General features: G+C 36.6%; 1 protein-coding gene across 1 annotated transcript in view; it reads left to right on the top strand.

The window, feature by feature from the left end:
• NEK7 (NIMA related kinase 7) overlaps nucleotides 1-20,447 on the top strand; it is a 66,350-nt gene extending 45,903 nt beyond the window's left edge. Inside the window, exons 7-10 of the mRNA XM_061378963.1 lie at nucleotides 328-435; nucleotides 9,230-9,324; nucleotides 13,797-13,910; nucleotides 20,186-20,447. Of these exons, the coding sequence (XP_061234947.1) occupies nucleotides 328-435; nucleotides 9,230-9,324; nucleotides 13,797-13,910; nucleotides 20,186-20,296 (428 nt within the window). The 3' untranslated portion in view covers nucleotides 20,297-20,447. The remainder of the gene's footprint in view (nucleotides 1-327; nucleotides 436-9,229; nucleotides 9,325-13,796; nucleotides 13,911-20,185) is intronic.
• The last annotated feature ends 2,571 nt before the right edge of the window (nucleotides 20,448-23,018 follow it).

Consider the following 23,018-nt stretch of genomic DNA (forward strand, 5'->3'; position numbering starts at 1 on the left):
TATATAGAGTTGTAATGAGCTCCCTTTATAAGCTGCTTTCGGTGTGGGGTGGGTGCTGGTGTTTTGATGTTATTGTTTGTTTGCTTGTGGTTTTTTTTTTTTCTTTTAAACACTTTCCATGGCTCTTGATTTCCTGTTTTTGAGTTATGCTATTAAAGTAGTTAATTTGAAATTCCGAATCCCAGGCTCCTCTTTCTGAGCAGCACAATCAAATTTTATTAGGGCTAGCTGCAAATATAGCCTCTTTCAGTCTATTATTAATAGAACAGTAGCTGGTTTTGCAATCTCATTGTGACTTTTAAATTTATTATTTTTTTCTCCCCCCAGATATAAAGCCAGCCAATGTGTTCATTACAGCTACAGGGGTAGTAAAGCTTGGAGACCTTGGACTTGGTCGATTTTTCAGCTCCAAAACTACAGCTGCACATTCTTTAGGTAAGCCTTCTCTGAAGTACAGGTGTTGGGGAGGTATATTTTTTTACATGGTGAAAATACTATGCACACTTATGAGGTGGAAGAAGAAGGTTTGGTCCAGCTAAAGCTTTTCTATAATAAAGAAATTTCTGTAATATATATTTATATATATAATTATATATATATTTAAAAATAATGGTCAGCACCATGGACAAATACAGAGAGGCTGTAACACCTTTCAGTTGTACAGCTCATGGTTTGGTCTGTTATTCCTGCTCCTCCACTCCCCAGTGACTTGTTCGAATCATTTAATGTTTATTCTTGGATCGAAACAAGTCTTCATGATAGTACTGTTTTCTGGAAATGTTAGGAAAAAATGAGATAGGATGAGGGTTAATGGTTTTAAACTAAAAGAGGGGATATTAATGCTGAATGTGAGGAAAAAAACTTTTTACGTGGTGGTGGTAAAACACTGGCACAGGTTGCTCAGAGAGGTGGTGGATGCACCATCCCTGGAGACATTCAAAGCCAGGCTGGATATGGTTCCAGGCAACCTGATCTAATTCAAGATGTCCCTGCTTATTGCAGGGGTTTGACTAGATGACCTTTGAAGGTCCCTTCCAACCGAAACCTTTCCATGATTCTATAAGATTGATATACATTTTCTTAAGTTCTTTTTAACTTTAATCAGTGTTGGAAATAAATCAAGTAATTCAATGTGCCTGTGTGTGTGTAGAACTGAAGACATGTTGGTTATATACTTTGCAAAGGCTATACAGAGGAGCTTCCCTGTTTTAAGGTGGAGTTTCCCAGTATAAGCTGAGTATAAGGAGAGATCAGAATTGGGCTTTGTGAATCATAAAGAGTTTCAAAACTAAAAAAAAATAACAGCCACCAAAGCAAACCACAAAAATCACAGAAAATATTTTGAAATACCAGATTTCTTTGCTAGCAAAACAAAAATAACGTATTATTAACAAAAAAACCCCAACAAACCCACAAACGAACCAGGACACATAATCTGTTTCCAAATAAAATTTTCATTTAATCTGCATTTTTTGAGTATCATGTGGAGACTGAGATGATTAAATGGCCTTTAAAGAGGAATAAGTAAAAGTTTGGCAGCTATTTTAAGTTTAAATGTAGGGAATGGACAAATGACAGAATCTAAGATAATCTCTCTAAAAGAGAAAAGCTTTATAAATAGAGTAGCATCTGCTTTAAAGAGAGGTGTAAGAATTAGTGTTTATGGTAAAGCTATGGCTTTTTAGTTAAGAAAAAAAAACCTTTTTCCCTGCTGAAGTGGCTGTGTTTAATGGTTGCTAAATTCAAGCCTGTTCACTGACTGCAAAGGGTGTGAAATGAACTTTTGGACCCCTCAAGAGTAGAGCCATTGATGGCAGCATCTAGAATTGTCTCCTGTTCCTTATAAAGGGTACTGAGGCAGGCAGAGTATCTTAGTTGTACTTGAATATACAGATAGGTAAAATTCATTCAAATGCTGCCACAATTTTTCACAAATGACAGTGACAATTCTGTAATTAGGCATTTGGTTATTTTCCTATGTTTTATAAGAATGCACTGTAAGGAAGATAGTATCTAAGAAAGCCAAGAATGGTTAAATAATACTTATAGTCCCTGTCTTAAGGCCATGGGAGGACACACAAAGAACTGTGTTTGCTGAGACGGTGGTGTTTCTAATCAGACTATGAAATATCAGACTTTTTGGATTAAAATATGTTGATTGTATCCTCACCTCTTAATTTAACTTACTCAGTCCTGGTTTTCAGTACAGTGTGGAAGAAGAGAGAGTAGATGTGTGGTATGTTTATACCATATTTGAGGTGTGGGTGATCCTAGTGTTAACAGCCCCAAAAGCTTGTTTTAGAAAGTAAATTTTTGATAAAATCCTTACTTCCCTGTCTTCCAGAAAGCCTTTAGTCATGCTTTTTGCCTTTGTGTTTTATTTATCATGTTTGGTGCATATTGATGCTGGTATAATCAAAGCCATGAATAAATGCTGAAATCTTAATAGGAGTGAGGTAAAACTGAGGCATGGATCTACAGCCTTGCATTAATGAAAGAGAGAAAGGGACAGAGGAGAAGCAGTGAGACCAGACTGGAAATAGGTTTGAGTTCCATGCTGAAGTTCAGATATAACCCTACAGATTATTATATGATGATAATTCATGGCATGGTGTATTTAAAAGTGCTGCTCTTTGTGCTGCTGTCATAGTCCAGTGACCACCTCTGGTAGCACTGTGGTGATCTTTGTAGTTGGGTCCTGCTACTGCCTGCAAATGGAAGGAGGGTGTAAATGAGGAGTGTGAAGAGGAAGCTCTCAATTATAATCTGTGGGTGGGAGTGCACAAAGAAGGCAAAAGTCAGTTGTGAGAGCAGAAGCGCTAGACTTCTGTTCTGAGGCAGAAATAGGGAAGTTAGAGGAAGAAACTGCTTTAGCCCTAGATTATTTTTGCTTGTTGCAGGGGAATGGTTGCAAAGGGACTGGAGCCTGAGCTAGAGTTAGGAACAGTGTAAAAGCCTCAAGCCCTTTTAACTTCATCTCTTACAAGAGTCATCCATCGAGTGGGGGGTAGGGAGATGGAAGCTTTGTTTCTAATGTTGGATGCTGTGTCTTGGTAGAGGAGCTGTTATTTTTTTATTTTCTCCTTTTTTTCCCCAATCTCCTTCTCTCCCATTCCCTCTTACTTATGACCTAATGTCAGAATTCAGCCTAGGAAAAAGGCTTTGTTCAGCTATTAATTTATCTACACTGGAGGCAGTGACACCCTGATTTATCATTTTTTAAAATTAGTTTCTCTTACAGTTTCTGATACTGGTTTTCCTGTTGTATCTTTCAAATCTATATCTTTTTATGATTCCATAAACCTTTGGTGCACAAAACCCAGTGAAGTACAAACATACATGTAGCAATTTATACTTGTTTGCAGGCTTTATAAAAATTTCAGTAGCAAACTAAATTCAGGCTTTCAGAGATAAAGAAATGTACTAAAAATTTTATTAGCTACAGCTTCTAACTGCTAATTCTGAATAATACTGATTTAATTAGAATACTTGCTGATGGTCCATTTGAAACAACTGCAAATACTGCACTGGTCAGGGTTTTTTAATGCTCTTAACTCTTTCTATACAGCTTTATCAAAACAATAGAATTTTCTGTTGTGTCACGTATATACCTTTTTGAAAATACAAAATATCTTCTCCAAAAATGCAAATGAAGTGGAGGCATTTGGCATTGTTAATACAATACAAACTTGACAAAATCTCATTTTCAGAAGACTTTATATTAAAAAGGGGAAGACGATCCAAAAAAGGCTTATTATTCCTTTCCCTGTGACTGTGTGTGAGGGGTCTGGTTTTGAGTTTTGTCTTGGTTCTTTTCTAATTGCTGAATGCCAGGCCTTATGCTCTTTGAAATGGCAGTTCTGAAGCTAGCTCATGGAAACGTGCATTTTCCCATCTTTGTTAGTCATTCAGTGGATTTAAGGGTAGTCCTTAAATTGGTCCTTCAGTATTTTAGAGTTTCAATTACAAAAAAAAAAATCACTTCGGTTCTCTAGTGTGGCTGTTAGAGAGCTGCTGCACATTGTGCTATCCAGGTGGACACCACTGCCATGATGTGAATGCCTTCATGGAGGGCAAAGGAGCAGATCCGCAGTCTTCTTAAAATGCTTGGAAGCAAAGCAAATGTATTGAATTCTGGTGTTTCTTCTGTGGTTTGACAACTTCTGTCATTTCCATAGAACTGCTGTCCCCAGCACAGAGCTCTGTTATGGGTGATTTGACTGTAAACTCACGTGGGTTGTAGGGAATAAAATATCTTGTAAAAGTGTGTGCAGACACTCTCCTTTTCTCTTACATATGGATCTCTAACCCAGCAGAGCGTGTCAAAGCCAGTGCTGATATGGTGGTATGCAGCACCGTTTTGCTCTGAATACAAAAAGCTCCACTTGCATGCTCTTAACCATACTGTTCTGAGAACTTGCACTCTCATTGTACAGGAAGGCTTGCAGGGAAACCTGCAGCTGATTCATCACAAGTCGTCAAAGAAGCTGCATTAAACCAGCTCTTATTTTATGTATAAAATCTGAGCTCTTGTACAATAGGTTGAAAACTGAAGATAAACTATTGTGCTGTTCCAGTGCTACATTATAAAGGAACCCGAGATAGATATTGGTTTCTGCAGTTAGACTATTTGCATAATGTAGTTAGGTTGCAGATTACTTTGCATAATTACAGTATTTTAGGTCCTCTATCTGTGGCTGAAGATGAGCCTATGGCTTAGAAATCTCCTACACCTACATTAAAATAAAGGAGCAACAAAAAAAGAAAAAAATATGGCGAATCTGTTGTCAGTGGTTTGTTACCCTCAGTGTTCCATACTGCAGCTTAGTTTGTCTTCAGCATGAATGATCCATCTTGTTAAACACTTCCATGTGTTGAACACTGCATTGTAAAATTCCTCATGGAATGGAGTCATTTATAAACCATATTGTTTGATTGCTTAAATAAATTTGGCCTTTTTTTTAAACTGAAGTCCTGTTTCCAAATGCTTTGAAAATCAGAAGACTTACTGAAGTGATTTTAGCCTGCTTCCTGACCTCAGATAGTTTGTATTCCCATGCATGGAATGTCAGTAAAAATTACATGGCTTTTTTGAAAACTAGTCTATTAAGCATCTCTGGATCAGCTATTACATTGTTTTGTATGAGTAGTATTAACATTTGCCAGGCAGATTTTTCTTCCAGCTCAAAAATGCTTGTATTCAGAGCTAGTTACTGTACTGTGTGCAACTTCTTGAGGCACAGTTGTTTTTAAGTGAATACAATCTAACTTAGCTGCAATGGGGTGTATGTGGCTGTTTATGTCATAACTCCCTTCTTTATAATAGTTTCTTTGCTTCTGATATTTCAGATCCAGCTTCCGGCTCCCTAATAACCACCATTTTCATAATGTCTATTGGCTGTCCCAATAGCAGAAGGTTTGCACAAAAAAACACTGCTTTCTGGATCTGCTGCATCTTTAAATGGAGGTAGCTGCAGAGCAGCAGCAGACTGTGAGGAAGCAGTTTATTTGACTCAGGCCATTTTCAAGGATATTACCATTTAGACCTGCAGGTTATCAGAGATAATGCAAATGCAGTGAACAGAATGCTAACTTTAGAAATGTTCTTAAGAAGATAGGCATCTTAATATTTGACATCTCTGTCTTGTATTGTCTCACTTCCAAGTCCTCAGATGAGTAAAGAAGGTCACATGTCTTTGTAGTATTGTGGTGCTCTTTTTCACTGAACAGGAAAAACCCTCCATACTGTAAATAGCATGTGGTAATTGCTTGCAAGCAGTACAGCTGTGGATCTAGAATCATAGTATCATAGACTCGTAGTTTCATAGAATCACAGTATCATAGGATCATAGGACAGTTAGGGTTGGGAAGGACCTTAAGATCATCTAGTTCCAACCCCCCTGCCATGGGCAGGGACGCCTCACACTAAACCGTGTCACCCAAGGCTTTGTCCAACCTAGCCTTGAACACTGCCAGGGATGGAGCATTCACAACCTCCCTAGGAAACCCGTTCCAGTGCCTCACTACCCTTACAGTAAAGAACTTTTTCCTTATATCCAAGCTAAACTTCCCCTGTTTAAGTTTTAACCCATTACCCCTTGTCCTACCACTACAGTCCCTAATGAAGAGTCCACCCCCAGCATCCCTATAGGCCCCCTTCAGATACTGGAAGGATGCTATGAGGTCTCCATGCAGCCTTGCCCCAACTTTCTCAGCCCATCTTCTCGCAGGAGGTGCTCCAGTCCCCTGATCATCCTCATGGCCCTCCTCTGGACTTGTTCCAACAGTTCCATGTACTTGTTATGATGAGGACACCAGAACTGCACACAGTACTCCAAGTGGGGTCTCACAAGAGCATGATTGCGCCCTGTTTTAAAGAATGGTTGCAATGCCATTAGTAGTTCCTGAATGTCAGAATGATGAATCTCTCTTGTCATGTTCTGTTAAAAGCAGTTTACGATTATTAATTATGTCTAGATCTTTAGGTTGCTTTTGTGATTTGATAACTAACATAACTAATTTCAGTTCCTTTCACTTGTTGGTCATTTGGGGCTTCAGGTTGTACTGCAGTTAAGGTGTTACACCAGGCTAAACGCTGGAAAATGATAGCATTTGTTCTTCCCTTTCACTCTCATCAATCTTTCACAGTCATATCAGACCCCTAATGTATCAGCAGGCTTCCCAGAGCTACTGGTTAAAATTACCTTTGCTTTTGGTAAACTATGAACCTTCAAACCTCAGTGTTTTCAGGTGCCCCCTGTGGATTCTGTGAAGCCTCTTTCAGGCACATTACTCACTGCCAGCTACTTGTGTGATGTCTCAGAGCAGCAAAGGCAGTGCTGCTGTAACCAGTTGAGAACCAGATTACGCTTGAACTTACTTTTTTCATTGTTAGATGAATTCTGACAACAAAGCATCAGAATATACTAAGCTGGTGCAGTAATTAATGGATGCAAAATCCAGCTGAAAGTTTTCAGAGGTGTCCAAGCTTGCAAGTCCTTGGGAGGTAAGTAAAATAAAATAAAATTGAAGGGGGGAGCACAACAGCAAGGATAATAAAGGTATGAGAGCTGTGTTATGCCAAATGTTAATTACAGTTTCCAATTTTAAGATAAACTCTCACTAAGCTCCCATTAAATTGCTGCTGTTGATAAATTAGAATAACAAAGTTGCTTCTGTATATTCTGGTAGCTATTTCGGTGTTGCAGACCACCCATCTGCATGCCTGTTGTTTTATAGGGAAAGATCATCCCTCTTTCTCTTTCCTCTGTTGTGGGTGAATATGAACATCCCATGAGAGAAAACGGTTTTCACAGTACTCCATCATTTTGAGTTGCCTTTCCCTAGTCTTTTTCCCTTTAAGCTCTTAATCCCCTCCAGTTTCAGTTCAGAGCTGCAGTGACTCCTCAGGCTCATGCTAAGGGAGCCTCTGGGGACAGGGGCTGTGGAAGCCGGGGCTGAGAGTCCCCCTGTGAGATATTTAGGGGAACAAATCTATTGTAGGGTGTGATACAGGACTTCATCTGTTAGAGAAGCATATTCTTAGTTTATATGGGTTTGGAATATTTTTTTCAATATTGTTTGCCAAGAAGGAGATCAGTTGAAATTATGGGTTACCAGTAGTAGTGGCCTGACCTGGTGTAAGGTGGTACTGGGTTTCCCAGTCTAAGGTGGGTCTGGCAAGTAGGGAAGTATTCCACCCCTCCATAAGAAAGTATGACATAGTTTGGGATGTCAGCTCTTCTAAGAGATAGGGTACATTGTCAAAGCAAACCCCTTAACTTTGGGAAGTGATTAGAGTAAAATTAATAATCTGATAAGTTAAAACCATTAACTTGATTATTCAGATTTGGAATTACTTACATATTCACTGTATCTGTTTCCAGTTTTCATACAGAGATCAATTGTGAATAGGTGAGGCTAACTCTGAAGTGTGGAAGTCATAACAGATGTCTGTGTTAAATAAAATAGTGTGAGGGTCATACTCTGATTTCCATAGTTTGCAGTGAGAGTGTGGATGTTAATCTCTGGCTATGCTGCAAGATATTTAGTTTTGAAATAAGGTCAACTTGTGTTGAATTGACAGAATTCAGGTGATTTTCATTCTGAGGATTCAGTGCTAAAGAAAATATTTGTCCATACAAAATTGAAGTAAAAATCTACATATATCTGTGACTCTTTGCTGTTAGTCAGTTCATTTTAGGGGAATATGGGGAGAAAGTTCAGACAATGCACCAAAATTGCCACTCTTGTTATTTTCTATAACTTTTGGTTTTGTCAATCTGTCACATATGAACCCATCGCTTGGGTACCTTTTTAAGTGCCTTTTTTTTTTTTTTTTGCAGATCTTAATAATTTTTCACAATTCCTCTCTTCCAAGTAACTTGCAACACAGATGGGTAGTGTCTCATTAAAGTCAAGGGGAGAGATGTCCTGCAGTATCCAATTTAAATTTGCTCTGGGACAGTGCTAGTAAACACCGCTTTTCAAGAGCAGACGTCTCCAGAGTCCACAGCTCTGAGGCAGGATTAAGCTAGGATAGCCACAGATCCGGGAGCTGAAAAGCCCATGCAGAATCTAGCCCTGCAGCAGATGGCTGAATTGCTTGTAGGAACCTCAGCTTCTGTTGAGCTAGGAGGTTTTCGTGCCTTCTTTTCTGGGAAACTGAAGATTTCAAATTCAATTTTAGCTTCAGATATTCAAACTAAGTTGTGTTTATCAGTTTCGAAAGCAGCTTTTCCAGATTGGCATAGTCTCAAAAGGAAGAACAGACAGCTAATTTCAAAAATAATACTACTAATAATACTAATACTAAGCCACAAAAAGAATTTTTAGCTGTTGATATTTCCAACCACAGTGATAACAGTTTGTAAAGGAGTGGGGACATGTGTGTATGTGCATGTACTATGTTCTCTTCGTTCTTTTCAGAAGAAAATAATTACTTTTGAGCTTCTCTAAAAGCAAAAGTTTTGTTTTGGAAGTGGAAGTATTCTACAACTGAATAATTCTGGTAATTAGATATCAGTAGTGAAAATAAAGCTGCATTAGAAGAAATGGATATCTAACTCGTGTATTTTTATCAAACTGAAGACTCGTACTTATGGATTGAAATTATATGTGTAAAAAGGAGATGTATAGAAGATGAAAAAGTTTTTCAGCCAGGAAATCTGTAGATTTACTGCTGTATAAGAGAAATTCTCATTCAAAAATGCTTCTGTATTTATTGCAGTTGGTACACCCTATTATATGTCTCCAGAGAGAATACACGAAAATGGTTACAACTTCAAATCTGACATCTGGTCTCTAGGCTGTCTGCTGTATGAGGTAACGTTGATATATACAGTGAACTTAATAACACTGTTGTGTTTCCACTTGCCCCCCCCAATGCACTAAGTCATGTTTGCTATATTTTTGTTGTTTAGGGAAATTTGTAGTGTTGTGGGAAAGCTACTTTTCATCTATTACACATCTGTCTTTGATACTGGCAATGAGCACTCTTATGTAACTTCAGCACACATATGAAATATTTTCATTTGTCTGTTATTCTATACTTGCCTTTTACTGGGCTTGTTATGAAGATTTTAAAGCAATTTGTTAAAGCTTGGGCATAACTGCAGGATTAATAAATGGGTAATGGCAGACTCATGTAAAATTGTTCAAGGCATTTTAGTGGCCTATCCTGGTTAATGATTTTGGTAATAAATACATTGAGAAATAGTAGGACCGACTTGAGGAGGCAACTATATTGCAAAAACTGTAATATAGCCATCGTAATACAAGTTTAATTTATTTAAAATTATTGACAACCTAAGTAAATAAAGAAAATGAGCTCCTATATACTTATTACTACTATCTGGGGTTAACTTTCAAGATAATTACTTCTGTTGCACTGACCTATGTTATTTATCTACTCTTTCTTCCAAATGATAAGCTATAATTATTGGTCAATTTCTGTATTCATAGTCAAGATTGGGAAGTGACACATAGTTTTAAATATAATGTTTTGAGAAAATATAGGACCAATAGAAATGGAGGTGAATGAAGGTGTGAAGAACAGGTAGGCTTCTAAGGGAACTATGTCTTCGAAGTTCTTGGAATATCATTTGTTGAAGGATGCTGGAAAAAAATCTTAATTCCATCAGCAATTGCAGTGAAGTCTTTCTAGTCATGTTCCAGATAAAAACTAATATACCCAACTCACTTTTCACGTATGTACAAGCCACCTGGCGCAGTGAGTCAGTAGAATGCATTAAACACATACTCAGCAGATTTGGCACCTCCTATTACATTAGGATTTTGTAGAAAATGTTACCCTGTTAAAGGTAGATGTTAGTACTTGGTGAATTGTCTCCAGTAATATTAGTTTACCTTCTGTCAATAACATGTTGCTTTAAATATAGAAAGGGCAAATAGCTATATTGCAATTCCACACAGTTTATAGATCTATATATAGCTGTTACTTCTAAATCTTGGGGACAATTCACAGGAATGAAGTCTGATACCTGATAGCAAGCATTTAGAAGCTTAAATCCTGAACTGAAACTTAATCCTGTATTGGGATTCCTTAGTACTGACCATGGCAACTGCCATCAATTTCAGTGCTCTACTTCACACACTTGCGCAAGCAGGAGCCTAAAGATAGCATAAAGGTAGATGGAGATTTGTCAGTATTACTACGTCTTTTCCCCTCATTAATTTTCTTGAGGTTTTTTAAAATTTGGAAATAACAAACAAACCCATTGAATAAATAAATAATATATAGAATAAACATGTTTGAAGCTTAATTTTTCTTCTATGTTATATGGAATTTCTGATAGAAATCAGCACTTTTCTATGAAAGATTTTTTAGCGTACTGCTTTGATGCTGGTACAGTACCTTGAACACCTATTTGAATATTAAGTTTTTCTTTGATCTGTTAAATAATTCCAAAGTAGTGAAATACCTTAATTCCATTGATAACTCAGCAGCTTTAAATATAATTCTCTTTTTATTTATTTTAGAAGTCTTACAAGGATGGTATTTAAGTTGATAAGGTGTTGTGTGTGGGGTTTTTATTTTACAAAAAGGATAATTATTGTGATACTTACTGTATACAGTATTATTGTTATATATGGCAGTGTTTTCAACTATAGCATTAATTTTTTTTGAGGCACATTTATCTCTTTTAGTTAATTCTACACTGTAGTGAGGTTTTTGGGGTTTTTTTAGTATTGAGATGTAATTTTGAAATCAAGGATAGTAAACTGAAAATATATGCTTAGCATTTTATTATTTTGGTGTTAAATTATGTGAAAGTGGTTATTTAAGATTCTTTAAGATGTGTGGACTAATGCATGCTATTTTTATTACCCATGCATTTTTGTGCTGGGTGTCTTTTTGTGGTATGCATCTTGGCATGTTTTATTCTATTGATTTCATGTTGATATGTGCTCATATGTGCTCTGGATTCTCTCCAGCTTAATGGGGAAAAGCTGTGGCATGTTTATCACTGCTGAATAAATGCTTAATTAATGCTAAACTCTTTTCAGTTATGTTTTAATTTAAGTTTAGACTAATACATGTTGTCTTTAAAAATGATGATTTCTAACCTGTCTGTTATTCAGTGCTAGCTATTTGGCCAGTGGGATTTTTCAGAAGTATAATTTAAAGTCTGTTTTTCTTAGAGCCCCAGGTATTTCTGAAACCTCAAAAAACACTGCCACTGGAGTTTTAATTGATATGCAACAAAGTAGACTTTACTAATTAAAATCAAGATGCTGTGCTTTTGCTACATGGACCTTTACATGGAAAAGTAGGTCTTACACATTTCCTTTTATTGTTCAGCCTAGCAATTGCATCCTTACAGGGTTGTAGGTTGGTGGCTTACAGTTCAAAAAAAAAAAAAGGGGGGGGGGAAAAAAGGAAAAAAAAAAAGGGAAGAAAAAAAAAGGAGCGAGGGAGCTGCCACCAGCCCTGAAGACAGACAGTGGGCTTTCGTCCCTCAGACACCCCCAGAATACTAATCAGGAAAGTCAGACCCTGGAGGTCAGGGAGCAAGTCAATCATTCTAGCGATCGTCTCAGTGTGGAGGATCAAATTAGCCTGAAAAATTCAGCTGCTGGGAGGAGAGGGCGAGCAGCTGTCAGGGGCAGCAGCGAGATGCACTAATGAACCAGATGAATAGTGCAAAAGCTTGAAAATAAAAACAGGACAGTTGACATTTTTCATCTGTCAAAGCAGGAGATGCATGAAAATATAGTATTCCTGTTTTAACTCCTTAGGGGACATTCGGCATTTTTTTAACACTCGGCAGCATTCAAACAAAAGTACTTTTTAATGAACACCTAGAGTACGAAAACGAGTATCTGTGCATTTATTTAGCATTCCTGCATGTGTACACACCCTGCAGTCGATGTTTCTTTTTCTTTCCTTTTTTGGTCTTTAGCTTGCATTTTTTAACATTCTTTTTAAGGTAAGAGACAATGTCATGTAAATCCAAAAATTAACATTGTTTTGGTAATACAGAATTTTGGGGACGAGTGTAAGATGGAACTATAGTATGCTATTTGTATTGGGAGCTTTAAAATTACTTACCCTTACTTGAAGGTAATAGGAAAAAGTACTGAGCTGTTTGAGAGCATTTTTATCAGATATAAAGTAAATGTAAGAGAATTTTGGTAATTTCCTTCATATGTTTTCCCCCCATGATATTGGTGCTTAGACATGAAAGAGTTAAACCGCTATCTGGAAGACCACAAGACAGATGAGAGCCATTTTCAGCTTGTCCTGTCCCTGTTGAAGCTCACTGAGTAGCACAGCATGGACTAGCATGTTTCACACACACTCTGCCTGTCTGGGGAATGTACACATTGTCCTTCCAAAATCAAACTTATTAGCACATGTAGAAAAGGGTGACTGACTTTGGGGCAGCACTGCACTCAAAGCAGCTTTCGTGCTGCTGCGGTTCAAAGACTTAGAAGGCTTTGAACAGAATGGAGAGATTTTAAATGAATTTTTAAATTTGTAATCCTGCTAACCATAGCATTTGTTTCCACCTTAAATGTCAAGTTCTAACATCGTCTGAAATAAAGTGTAGGTTTACTAATGCTGGGTTTAAGCTGGTCACGTATGCAAGAGCTCTCGACATATTCTTATTTTTGTATTACAATTGTAAATCACAGTCATAGGTGCCAGTTCTGCTCTTCTGATGGTGTTTTAGGATTTATTTTTTGAACTATTTTCAAATAATGGACTGAATTGCAAAGTTTTGGGGTTTGGGGTTTTTTTGGAAGTGCAGATGTTAGCTTTAGTTTTCTTGCTTTAAGAAGTCTAGTGTAATGGCTATGGAAGTTTACAAAATCTCCTACTGTTATCCAGCATTTTCAACGTAAGTTATTGCTTTAGATCAGATAATGGTTTCAAATAAAGTATATGCTTCTTTTCTCAAGGGTCTTCAGAGGAAAATTCCATGTGGATTTTGTTTTGGTTTATTTTGTCTCTTTTGTGGTGGTAGGGTCCTCTACGCCTACAGCAGTATTGGAAACTACTAGATTTTTTTCCCCATACTCTATTAATAAAACTCTAATGGTATAAAATTTAAATTTTGTAACATTTGGATTTGTGACAGGTACAATGGCATGACACAGAGTAAGTACACATGGTAATAGTTTTGTGAGCTCTCTTTTTAGCACTGACACTTCTAAGCGGGGAGTTGAAAGTTGTTAAAAGTCACTTTTGATTTGTTAGTATTACAGATTTATGACAAAACAAGTTTACCTAAAAACACAAAAGAAAATGGTACATTTTCCTTAAACAGATGGCTGCACTGCAGAGTCCCTTTTATGGTGATAAAATGAACCTGTACTCCTTGTGCAAGAAGATAGAACAGTGTGACTACCCACCTCTCCCTTCAGATCACTATTCAGAGGAAGTAAGTAATTCTCCTTTTCATGGGCTAGATCCTTGGTTTATCTAAGCTGGCACACTGCCAGGGAAGTAAATGAACTTGCATGATTTTATGTTATTTGCAGATTATGCCCATAAGTGTTTGCTTGTTGAACTCACTCAAGTGTTCCTGTCAAAACAACTCTCTGATATGATTTTAAATTTGGGGGTTTAATGATGGAAACCTCATACCGTTAGTTTCTTAATTTCATTGAGCTTCCTTGCAAGTATGACAGAATGCTTTCCCAGAATGAACAATGATATGTTCTACCTGCCAGAATGGGATTGAGTCTTCCATCTATAGTGTGCTTCTCTAAAAGCACAACTATGCAAGTTTATGTTGCACAGTAAATTAGCACACTAGCGTTGTTTCTCTAGGGGCTTGCATTAAAATAGATATAATGTAACTCACTAGTAAAAATGAACTGTTTAGTTCCAATTTGTCTGCATTGTAAAACTGGGATATGATGTTTCATACAATTGGGGGGCAGTTCTTTTGCAAGAGGGTGGTTCTTGACAATGCTAATTGTAAATTTCAGAGAAATATAGGCAGACATAATGTAATTGAATTTGAACAGTATACTCATGCATATCACAGCAGTGTTTTAAGCTGATAGGTAGCAGTTCTTTACCATCATTAATACATGTAAAGGGTGTACTTGCTTTTTTTTAGCCCTAAAATGAAAAGAAATAAAATAAATATTTTTCTTAGTGTAATGGAAAGAAAAATACAAATGCTTGCTTGTTAATGTTCTGAGGTGCCAGTTTTGAAATACTTTTCTACTTTGAAAAGAATAGGGCAGATGGCTAGAAGCTGTAAACCAGTGAACACGTATTAGTAACCAATTCTAATTGAATTCTTCCTACATGAATTAGAGAACACAAATAAGCATGAGCAGTGAAATACTTTTAATAAAGCGTTGTGCAATTTCAGTTATCGAGTAGGGATTGTAATTCTGCACCTTAAAGTTTTTTTGCATCCAAAGACAGTGATTGGACTATTAATAAAACATTACTGCCCAGTGTTTTGTTTTGTATTTATAGCGACAGTTTTTCCCCTTTTATGGAACAAAGTGGACTTAAAAAGATAATTCAGTGATCTTACAAAGGATGAAATAATGATCTATTGTGTAATTTATACGCTATACCTCTTTGTGGGTTTTCCAATTAGTCATTTTACCTTGGCCGTTTTTAATTATTATTTATTGTAGACTATAAATATGGCAGTTCACATAGCCAACTTCAGAACTGGAGGCCTAGAAATACAGTAGGGTGTGAACAATAATGCAAAATGATAGCAAGAATGTCAGGGGCCGTTCTTTGTTGTGTCACTCATGCTGTCTTCCTTTTTCCATGAAGTGCATGAATATTTCACATATCTGCATCCTCATCCTCTATTCTTCTTGACTAATTTTCAGACTGTCTGAATTTGCATTTCACATGGTAGCTGATTAGGAGATGCAGAGTGCAGCAGTGAAGCCTCAGCAGGCGGTTTCCATGGTGACCTTCAGCAGGTTTTTAATGATGATACCACTAGTGGTTCGTTGAAGTTGTCCTGCCTGCAGGGCTACTTCACTGCAGCTAAGTGTGAAGTTGGGTATGTGGATTTCCAGCCAAGGGGCAAGTATCAAAGTCTGGCCCAGATAGAAGGTTAGGATGGGGAAAGAGATTCCACCTTCTACTTGCATCCACATAGTTTCTAGTGTTGAAAACAGATTCAAAGCAAAACATGCTATATTTCTTCTTTATTTCAAAGCAGTCACCTTGGATAAACAGCTGTTTACAAAATACATGTAAGTTACTTTAAAACATAATGAGAGGATCAGAGATATGGTAGGTATGAAAATAGTTACTTGAAAGTAATCAACTATGGAGTCTAATCATTTTTATGTTTTGGAAGTAAAACATGTGTCTTCTAAGGTAAATGGAAAAATAGATATGTTTATTAGTTATTGCTCCAAAATAGACCTAAAATAGACTCTTTACTTGTATGAAAAAATACTGTGCTGGTATGAACTTTAAAAAAAAAAAAAAAAAGGCGAACAAAGTGTTATCTGTCATATTAGGATACTGTCCTAATGTTTCACCTGTATTGGCAATTTAGATGTCAAGCCTTTGACCGGGTTATAAGCACACTCAGTGAGCAGTAAAGATCAGAGATCACAAAACAGCAAAACTCATTTTGTGTTTTATAACAAATAATTCACTGAATGAAGAATTTCACTGAGTGTTGACCTCTGCATCCTCTATAGAGGTGTAAATACTTTCATCACAAAATACAAGTGCTTTTTAGAGAAACTTTGTAGGTAAATTTTAATGAGTTTTAAGATGCGACTCTTTGTGAATTTTGAACTCTCGGTAAGACCACCCTTTTAGTAATGTATTACGTCTGTGCCATCAGAGAATAGAGTGACAGAAAGATGTACCTTAAGATCAATGTACAGATGGATATTTTTTTGAAGAACCTTTGATTAGAAATCCTAATTTCACAAACTGTTGCTTCAGCATTAGAGTTACAGGCCAAGCTTTTCAAATGTTTTACAACTTTGGGCATCTCAGTTTTTGAATATTGCTTAAGAACATCTGGTATTTAGGTGAGTACTCAGCATTTACTGAAAGCTGTTCTGCTTTAGATAATTCAAAGCTGGGGCTCCCTTGCCACCCCCAGTCAGTACCCTTAAAATCTTGTCAGCCAATATCATGTTGCTTTCATAACACATGAAGTTTTTAAATCTTCCTCTGATGGAGGTTCACTTCTAAAGTCCATAGCGAACCTTCCCACCTAGATGTGAAAGCTGAATGAGCCAGCAAGTCCACAATGGCAGTGTTAGTTGCCAGCAGAAGGTCTTGAGAATAACACTGAGGACAGGCTTCAAGAAGGTCTCCTACTGAAAGTAGGAATAGGGCTTTTTTTCTCATCCAGAATTTTATATCTAAAAATTTCTTTTTCAGCTGGCTAACGATGCAAAGTACTTGCCTGTCCTATTTCTGTCTTTCCCCCTCCTCCTTCTGACTCAAGTGATAATTATTTATTTCATAGCTGAAAAACCTGCTAGAGTTAAAGAAAGTGTGTCCCACTGCTCCGATGTTAGGCTAAGCTCCAGGCTAAAGGCAGTCCTTGTGCTAAGTACACCGAGGAGGTTAAGAACAAAAAGCAGCTGAAGAAGTTTGCAGCTTGGGGATGCAACCAGAGGTCCCTCCAGCTTAGTCATAAGTCTGCTCTGTCTGATGGCCAGTCTGTGCCAGATAATAAAAAGTACTCTAACTCTAATGATAGTCTGACTTCAGAATCCCAGTGCCTCTTCCCATGGTACTGTTGGGCTCTTCTGCTACATTCAAAATGTCATTAATGCTAGAGGCCTTGAGAAATGCATTCCAGGTTTATTGAAATGGATATTCCTATAGGAGTTAAAGGAATAGTACTGTAACCAAGAATTAGTATCCATCATAGTCCCAGTGTCAGTCCTGAAAGACTGTCTTCCTGTAATTGTTTTCAAACTGCATAGCAAAATTAATTCACCTTCTCCCAAAGGTCTGCTATTCAGTAACAAGGCTCAAAAGAGTTCAGGATTTTGAGATTACTCTGGAATCTGCACTACCACTGTGCAGTGTCCCAGGCATAGTCAGCTCAGCGTTCCTGCTTTACAACTGAGATTTTGGACTGGGGACGGGGAAGGAGATTTTGCAGTAATAGCAGTGGCCAACACTTAAATGTTAAAACTCATAGGCAGAAGAGATCTATGACATTCTGCTTTGTTTTATTACGCTCGTAGTGAAGGTTTGCTACTAACTGTGCTCACCCCTTGCACTATGTTGGGAAGAGAATTTCTGAGTGAACTGCTTCAGTGACTGTCCCTTAATGTAAACATATGCTTGTATATCCTTTCTTATATCCTAACAAAGGTAGCTATATATGCATTTTAGCAGGAATAAGAAATAAGAAGCTGCAGAAAGCCACAGTTGAGAAGCCACATAGATGAATGATTTTTGCAAGTGTACCTACAGGGATTAATAGGACCTAAAGCCTTTAACATGTACTTCTGAGCATATTCTGCAGATAAATTACACTGGTATTCTCTTTTTTAAAAAAAAAAAGTTCACTTATTTAAGTCTAATTTCAGGCTTGAGGTTTTACATGTTCTTTGGACTTTCCTGTTTTCCATGCAGGCTAAGTTGTTGCAGTAGCAAGCTTCTCATCTCTGTTAGTATATCATGCCTGTTGCTTACACTTTGGCCCACCTGCTTTTTCTATAGTAGTTTTGCTTTGTGTGTTTGTATACATGTAGGAAATAATTATTTCTTAAAGTGGTTCATGCTTTCCAGTGTTCTAGTCTCCAGATATTTAGGAGTTAGTACAGGCTAATAGTTTTTCCTGTCAGTGGTACTGTGTTTTATTTATTGCTGCTGCCAGCAGCAATATGATGGTTTTTATAACTCCATTAGTCAAAATATGCATAGTATATTTAAGATTCAAAAGCAAGTGTGTTACAGATTATATTGATTTGATGTTTATTTTAAATCCAGCAATCTGACTGCTATCTTCAGAATTAATGATCTCATTTTTAAATATGAAGCTCTTCTTGCTAAAGAAAGTGGATGTCTAGTAATATCAGTTTTATATTGTTAAATATGAAAACCTGCACACTGTATACAGTTCATAATGCTTCTGCAAAGGCTAATGGAGGAAGTTACCAATAGTGGTACACCCTATTTTTTACTTCTGGACTTCCTGTGCATTTAAATTAGTCTTCTAAAAAATGAAGAGAGTGTAATTATAATTAAAAATACTTCTTGGTCTTTTTATAAAAAGCAGGAAGGAAGCTCTCTGATGGCAGGTTTGAATATGCAGGATGCGTTACTTTTGAATAATGATAATGATGAGGTCGCTCTATGTTAGTTGCAGTAATTATTAATTTTTTTCAATCATCATACTTAATAATACTGGGAGGGAGACTGAGCCAAACTTTACATTTTTTCATAGATGGGTGGCTGGCAAGGTGTTTTACTGTTTGCTTGTTCACGTCTGCACTACCCATTGCTATAAGCAGATACAGGAGGATTTGTCAAAGCTACTAAAAAGTATAAAGGAAGAGCTTCAGAGTTAAGTTGTTTTGCAAAGGATGGTAAAAATTTTAACAAGTCAACATGAAGCAGGTGTATTCCATGTTGAAAAGTGCTTCAGAGATTAACACTGTTGGAAGTAGCTGCCCTGTCAAAAGGTTCTCCAGACAATATATTAAGTTCTAATGTCATAAGTTTTTTAGGCATATCAAGGGAGGAAGAAGCCCCTCCAACTGTTCTGTCAGTTTGTGAAGGCAATGAGAAGTATCCAGGTGGTGTGGAAGCTCTTTGGGTTGCTTCTGCTGAATATGTGCATTATAGAAGGCCCAATAAATTACGGTGCTTGTGGAAATACGGGGCTTTCTAGTCAAAGTGCTTTGTTTATTCCCAGGTAGAGGTTTCTGTGAACATGTTTGTTAATTACGTGTTTCTTTCCATAAAGAAAAAAAATAATCACTGATCTAATCCTAAGAATAGATACAGGGGCATAGACGAAAAGTTATTTATTCAGTATCATGTCTCCAACACTGGGCAAGTGTAATGTGGGCAACACAGGGCCAGCATAATGTGATACTTCCCCAAAATACTTTTCCAGCTTCCAGTTTTTAGTTCAGATATTTCCTCAAAGGTGCAGTCTTTATATTAAATACCCTAAATGGGTTTAATTTGTTCAGTTGCTTTTTGAGTGTGTGTGCACTGGTAGCTTCTAGCAGCAGGGAATTCTGCAGGTTAACTTTGTATTATAGGAGAATTGTTGCCTTTTGTTTGCTGGAACCTGTCACACAGCAATGCCACTTACTGCTGGCTAACTCTTGTGTCGGGAGTGGAGGAGCAAGCAGTCCTAATTTACCTTCTTTCCATGCTAGTTTGCAGGCATAGCCCTCCAAAAGCAGAGAAAACATTGTGTAATGGGACTAAATGCATGTCTAAAATTGTATGCTGAAATGATTAGAACTTAGGTTTGCTCATCAGTTTGTCTGTGCAACAGTGCTAAATGTAAAAATGGCGGGAGTATGCTGCATTCATTCATGCTTGCATAAAACTGGGCAGTGTGTGTTGAGAGAGGGAGGGTTGAGTTTGTGTTTATGCAGAATTGCTGTTTGGCTAATTTTTGCCAGTCTGATTAGTTTGAATTTGATAACGCACAAATACTGCTTGTAAGAAGGCCAATGATCCTGTCATGTTATTTTCCTTTCCTAGCTGCGACAATTAGTTAATATGTGCATCAACCCGGATCCAGAGAAGCGACCAGACATAACCTATGTGTATGATGTAGCGAAACGTATGCATGCACACACTGCGAGCAGTTAAACAGACATCAGATCATGAAGAAAACAGCAGAAATAATCAAGTACTTTAAATAAATCATCCCACCTCTTTGTGTTACACAGACGTAATTATTTGAAGCTTACTGTTGTGCTTTGAATTGTAAACCAATTTATATATGAGCTTTGTTGTTTTCTGTTGATTTCTGTTTTTTTTATTTTTTACTAACTTGCAGTTATACAACAGGTCTAAATATGTCAAAAGTAACTAAGGTATCAAGAACCACTGTTTTCATGTTAAGTGGGTTCAAGGTAATTTTCTTTAATAACAAAATTGTATTCAGTTGGGCCTCAGTTCTGAAACACAGTTGCACTTTTGCACATGATACAGATATTAGGCTTACTATCCAGAAGCAAAATGTCTGGATCCCTCACCTTTTTAGTAATTTATGGAAGGTATGAATCAGCACAGTTAACTTTATTTTAATCTTTGTTCTAAGAGGAACATGATTATTATAGAAGGTTATTGTATTTTATATTAAATTGTAGTTTGCAGTTCTCAGCATAAGAGTAGACAGGCGATAGGATTCTGCTTGCCAAATGTGATGGGGAAAATAGTTTCAGGAAAAATGCCATGCTGATGTTTTTGTAATGTCCCTTTTTATTTTGTTTTCTCATAATGCACATGAAACATTTGTTGGAGGTTTTCTGGGAAAATTTAAGGTGTTGATTCTGTGATCTGATCGCTTTCAATAGGCTTGTGCAGCACTGCCCTGGGGCAATAGGAGTCTGCATAGTTAAGTCTTAAAACCAGGCAGATGCTTCTTGAAGCAAATAGAATTCTTTTGAGGCTATAGTTTATGAGAAGGTCAGATTGAAAGACATAGTCTTTTACGACTTCCCAACTGTGTATATATCTATATATATATGTCATTGTTTGTAGATTTTTGTGTTTAAAATACTATGAATAACCTTAAGGTATATTTAATTTTTTTTTCTTAGATGCACAAATATTTTGAAAAAATATTATAGTGTAGTAGTATAACAAAATATATTCTTCATGAATATCTGGTGTTGCATACTGTAACCTGATCATTAGTTTTCTATTTAGCAGAAGTAATTTTTAGCTTTTATGTTGAAGAGAAAGTTGCCACTTCTTTATTTGGAAAATAAGTATGCAAAATGTTTTATAAATACATTGGTTGAAAAGGAAATTAAAAATATTTTTATTAGACCTTTTTTGAATATTTTTAAATAATATTTTTACTGTTAAGGAAGGAAGGTGCCTTGTTTTTAAATGTGGTAAATATGGAGAATGGACTGAAATTTTGTGAATATCAAGGCTGAACTTTTCATACGGAACTGTTAACACATAATTATAATCAGTGATACTGTTAAGAAGCTGTTAGTTAAATCTTTTCTCTTAAATAGTTCAAATAGAAGCAGCAGTGTAGGTTATGTATGCAGTCAGTCCGTGCATGCTCAGTTTTGTTTTGTTTTTTCTTTCTCTGTGCGACTTTCATTTTTTATTTGCTTTAGTGCTCAAATAATAATATACCCAGCTGCAGGGTTTGTGGATGAAATGTTCAAGCTTGGTGAGGGTTTTTTTTTTTCTGGTTTTGTATTTTTAAAACTGCAAATACTATGGAAACTCTGTTTGGCAAAATAGAGGAGCATTTAAATACTATGTACCAGATCGTCAGCTTTTCTTAATACTTTCATAAAACATTTGTTTCTGTTTCCAGATTTTGTAGAATGAATCTTTAGGGTTTTTTCCTAGCTTCTGTGTATACTTAATCTTGTAGGACTTCAGTGGAACAATTTGTAGGAAGGAAGTGTTTGAGAAACCTTGGTTTTTGTCTAACAGCCTCTAGATTTCCTTTCATTTATTATCTGATTATTGGATTTTAAAAATTATGGTTATATTCTGTAACAGTAGTTCCTGTGTCATAGAACAAAATGGTTTGTATTGGAAAAGGTAGGACAATACTTGCCTAACCAAGAGGATTAGCTCTTAATACGCACAAGTACTCAAACTATTTTTTTTTCTTTTTCTGAAATCTAAAACAATATAAAAATCACTGAAAAAAACCCTATCAGTCAGGCTATCTGCATTAATATTGTGCATCAAGTATTGAACTTTCCCTAAAAGAAATCAATGATAGCTTTTTATTATTATTATTACCTCTGCTGTCTTGACTCTAGAGTAAAGATTTAACAGATGTGCATATTTCAGCATTTAAATGTTGTTGGTTTTTTAGTATTCATGATTAAATCTTGTGCTGAGGAAAAGAAGTAGTTGTTCCTATCTGAAAATCTGTAAAGTGAATGGTACAGATGACTCTGGTACCAACCTTTATAATTAAGAAGCTTGTACGGGTTTGTAGAACTGCTTGTATGACTGGGGATTGTAGAATCTATCCATTAGTAAACCACCTGGTAACATGAGAATAAGTCTGTTGTAACACTCCCATGTGTGTGATACACTTATAAAATATTTTGTTGTATAAAACAGCATTCGCTTTTTCATATGTTGTTGATGATATTTACAGTATTTATTTTGAGCTATGGCATTACATGTTTATTTTCTTCATAGAGAATGTGTTACATTTCTACCCAAAATGTCTATCTCCTCCTTTTATTTCAGTAATGCTACAGTATTAACTTGCTTCATGAGTGAACTTTGTGCTTTGAATGACATTGCGTAAAATTTGTCTTGTCTTGAAAGCTCCCCTGCTGTGCAGTAGTCTAATAGAAATAAAATATAC

This window comes from Neopsephotus bourkii, unplaced genomic scaffold (assembly GCF_033783945.1).
Source record: "Neopsephotus bourkii isolate Nb327-2 ecotype Australia unplaced genomic scaffold, CSIRO-AGI_Nbou_v1 NB_1768, whole genome shotgun sequence".
Classification (NCBI taxonomy): Eukaryota; Metazoa; Chordata; class Aves; order Psittaciformes; family Psittacidae; genus Neopsephotus; species Neopsephotus bourkii.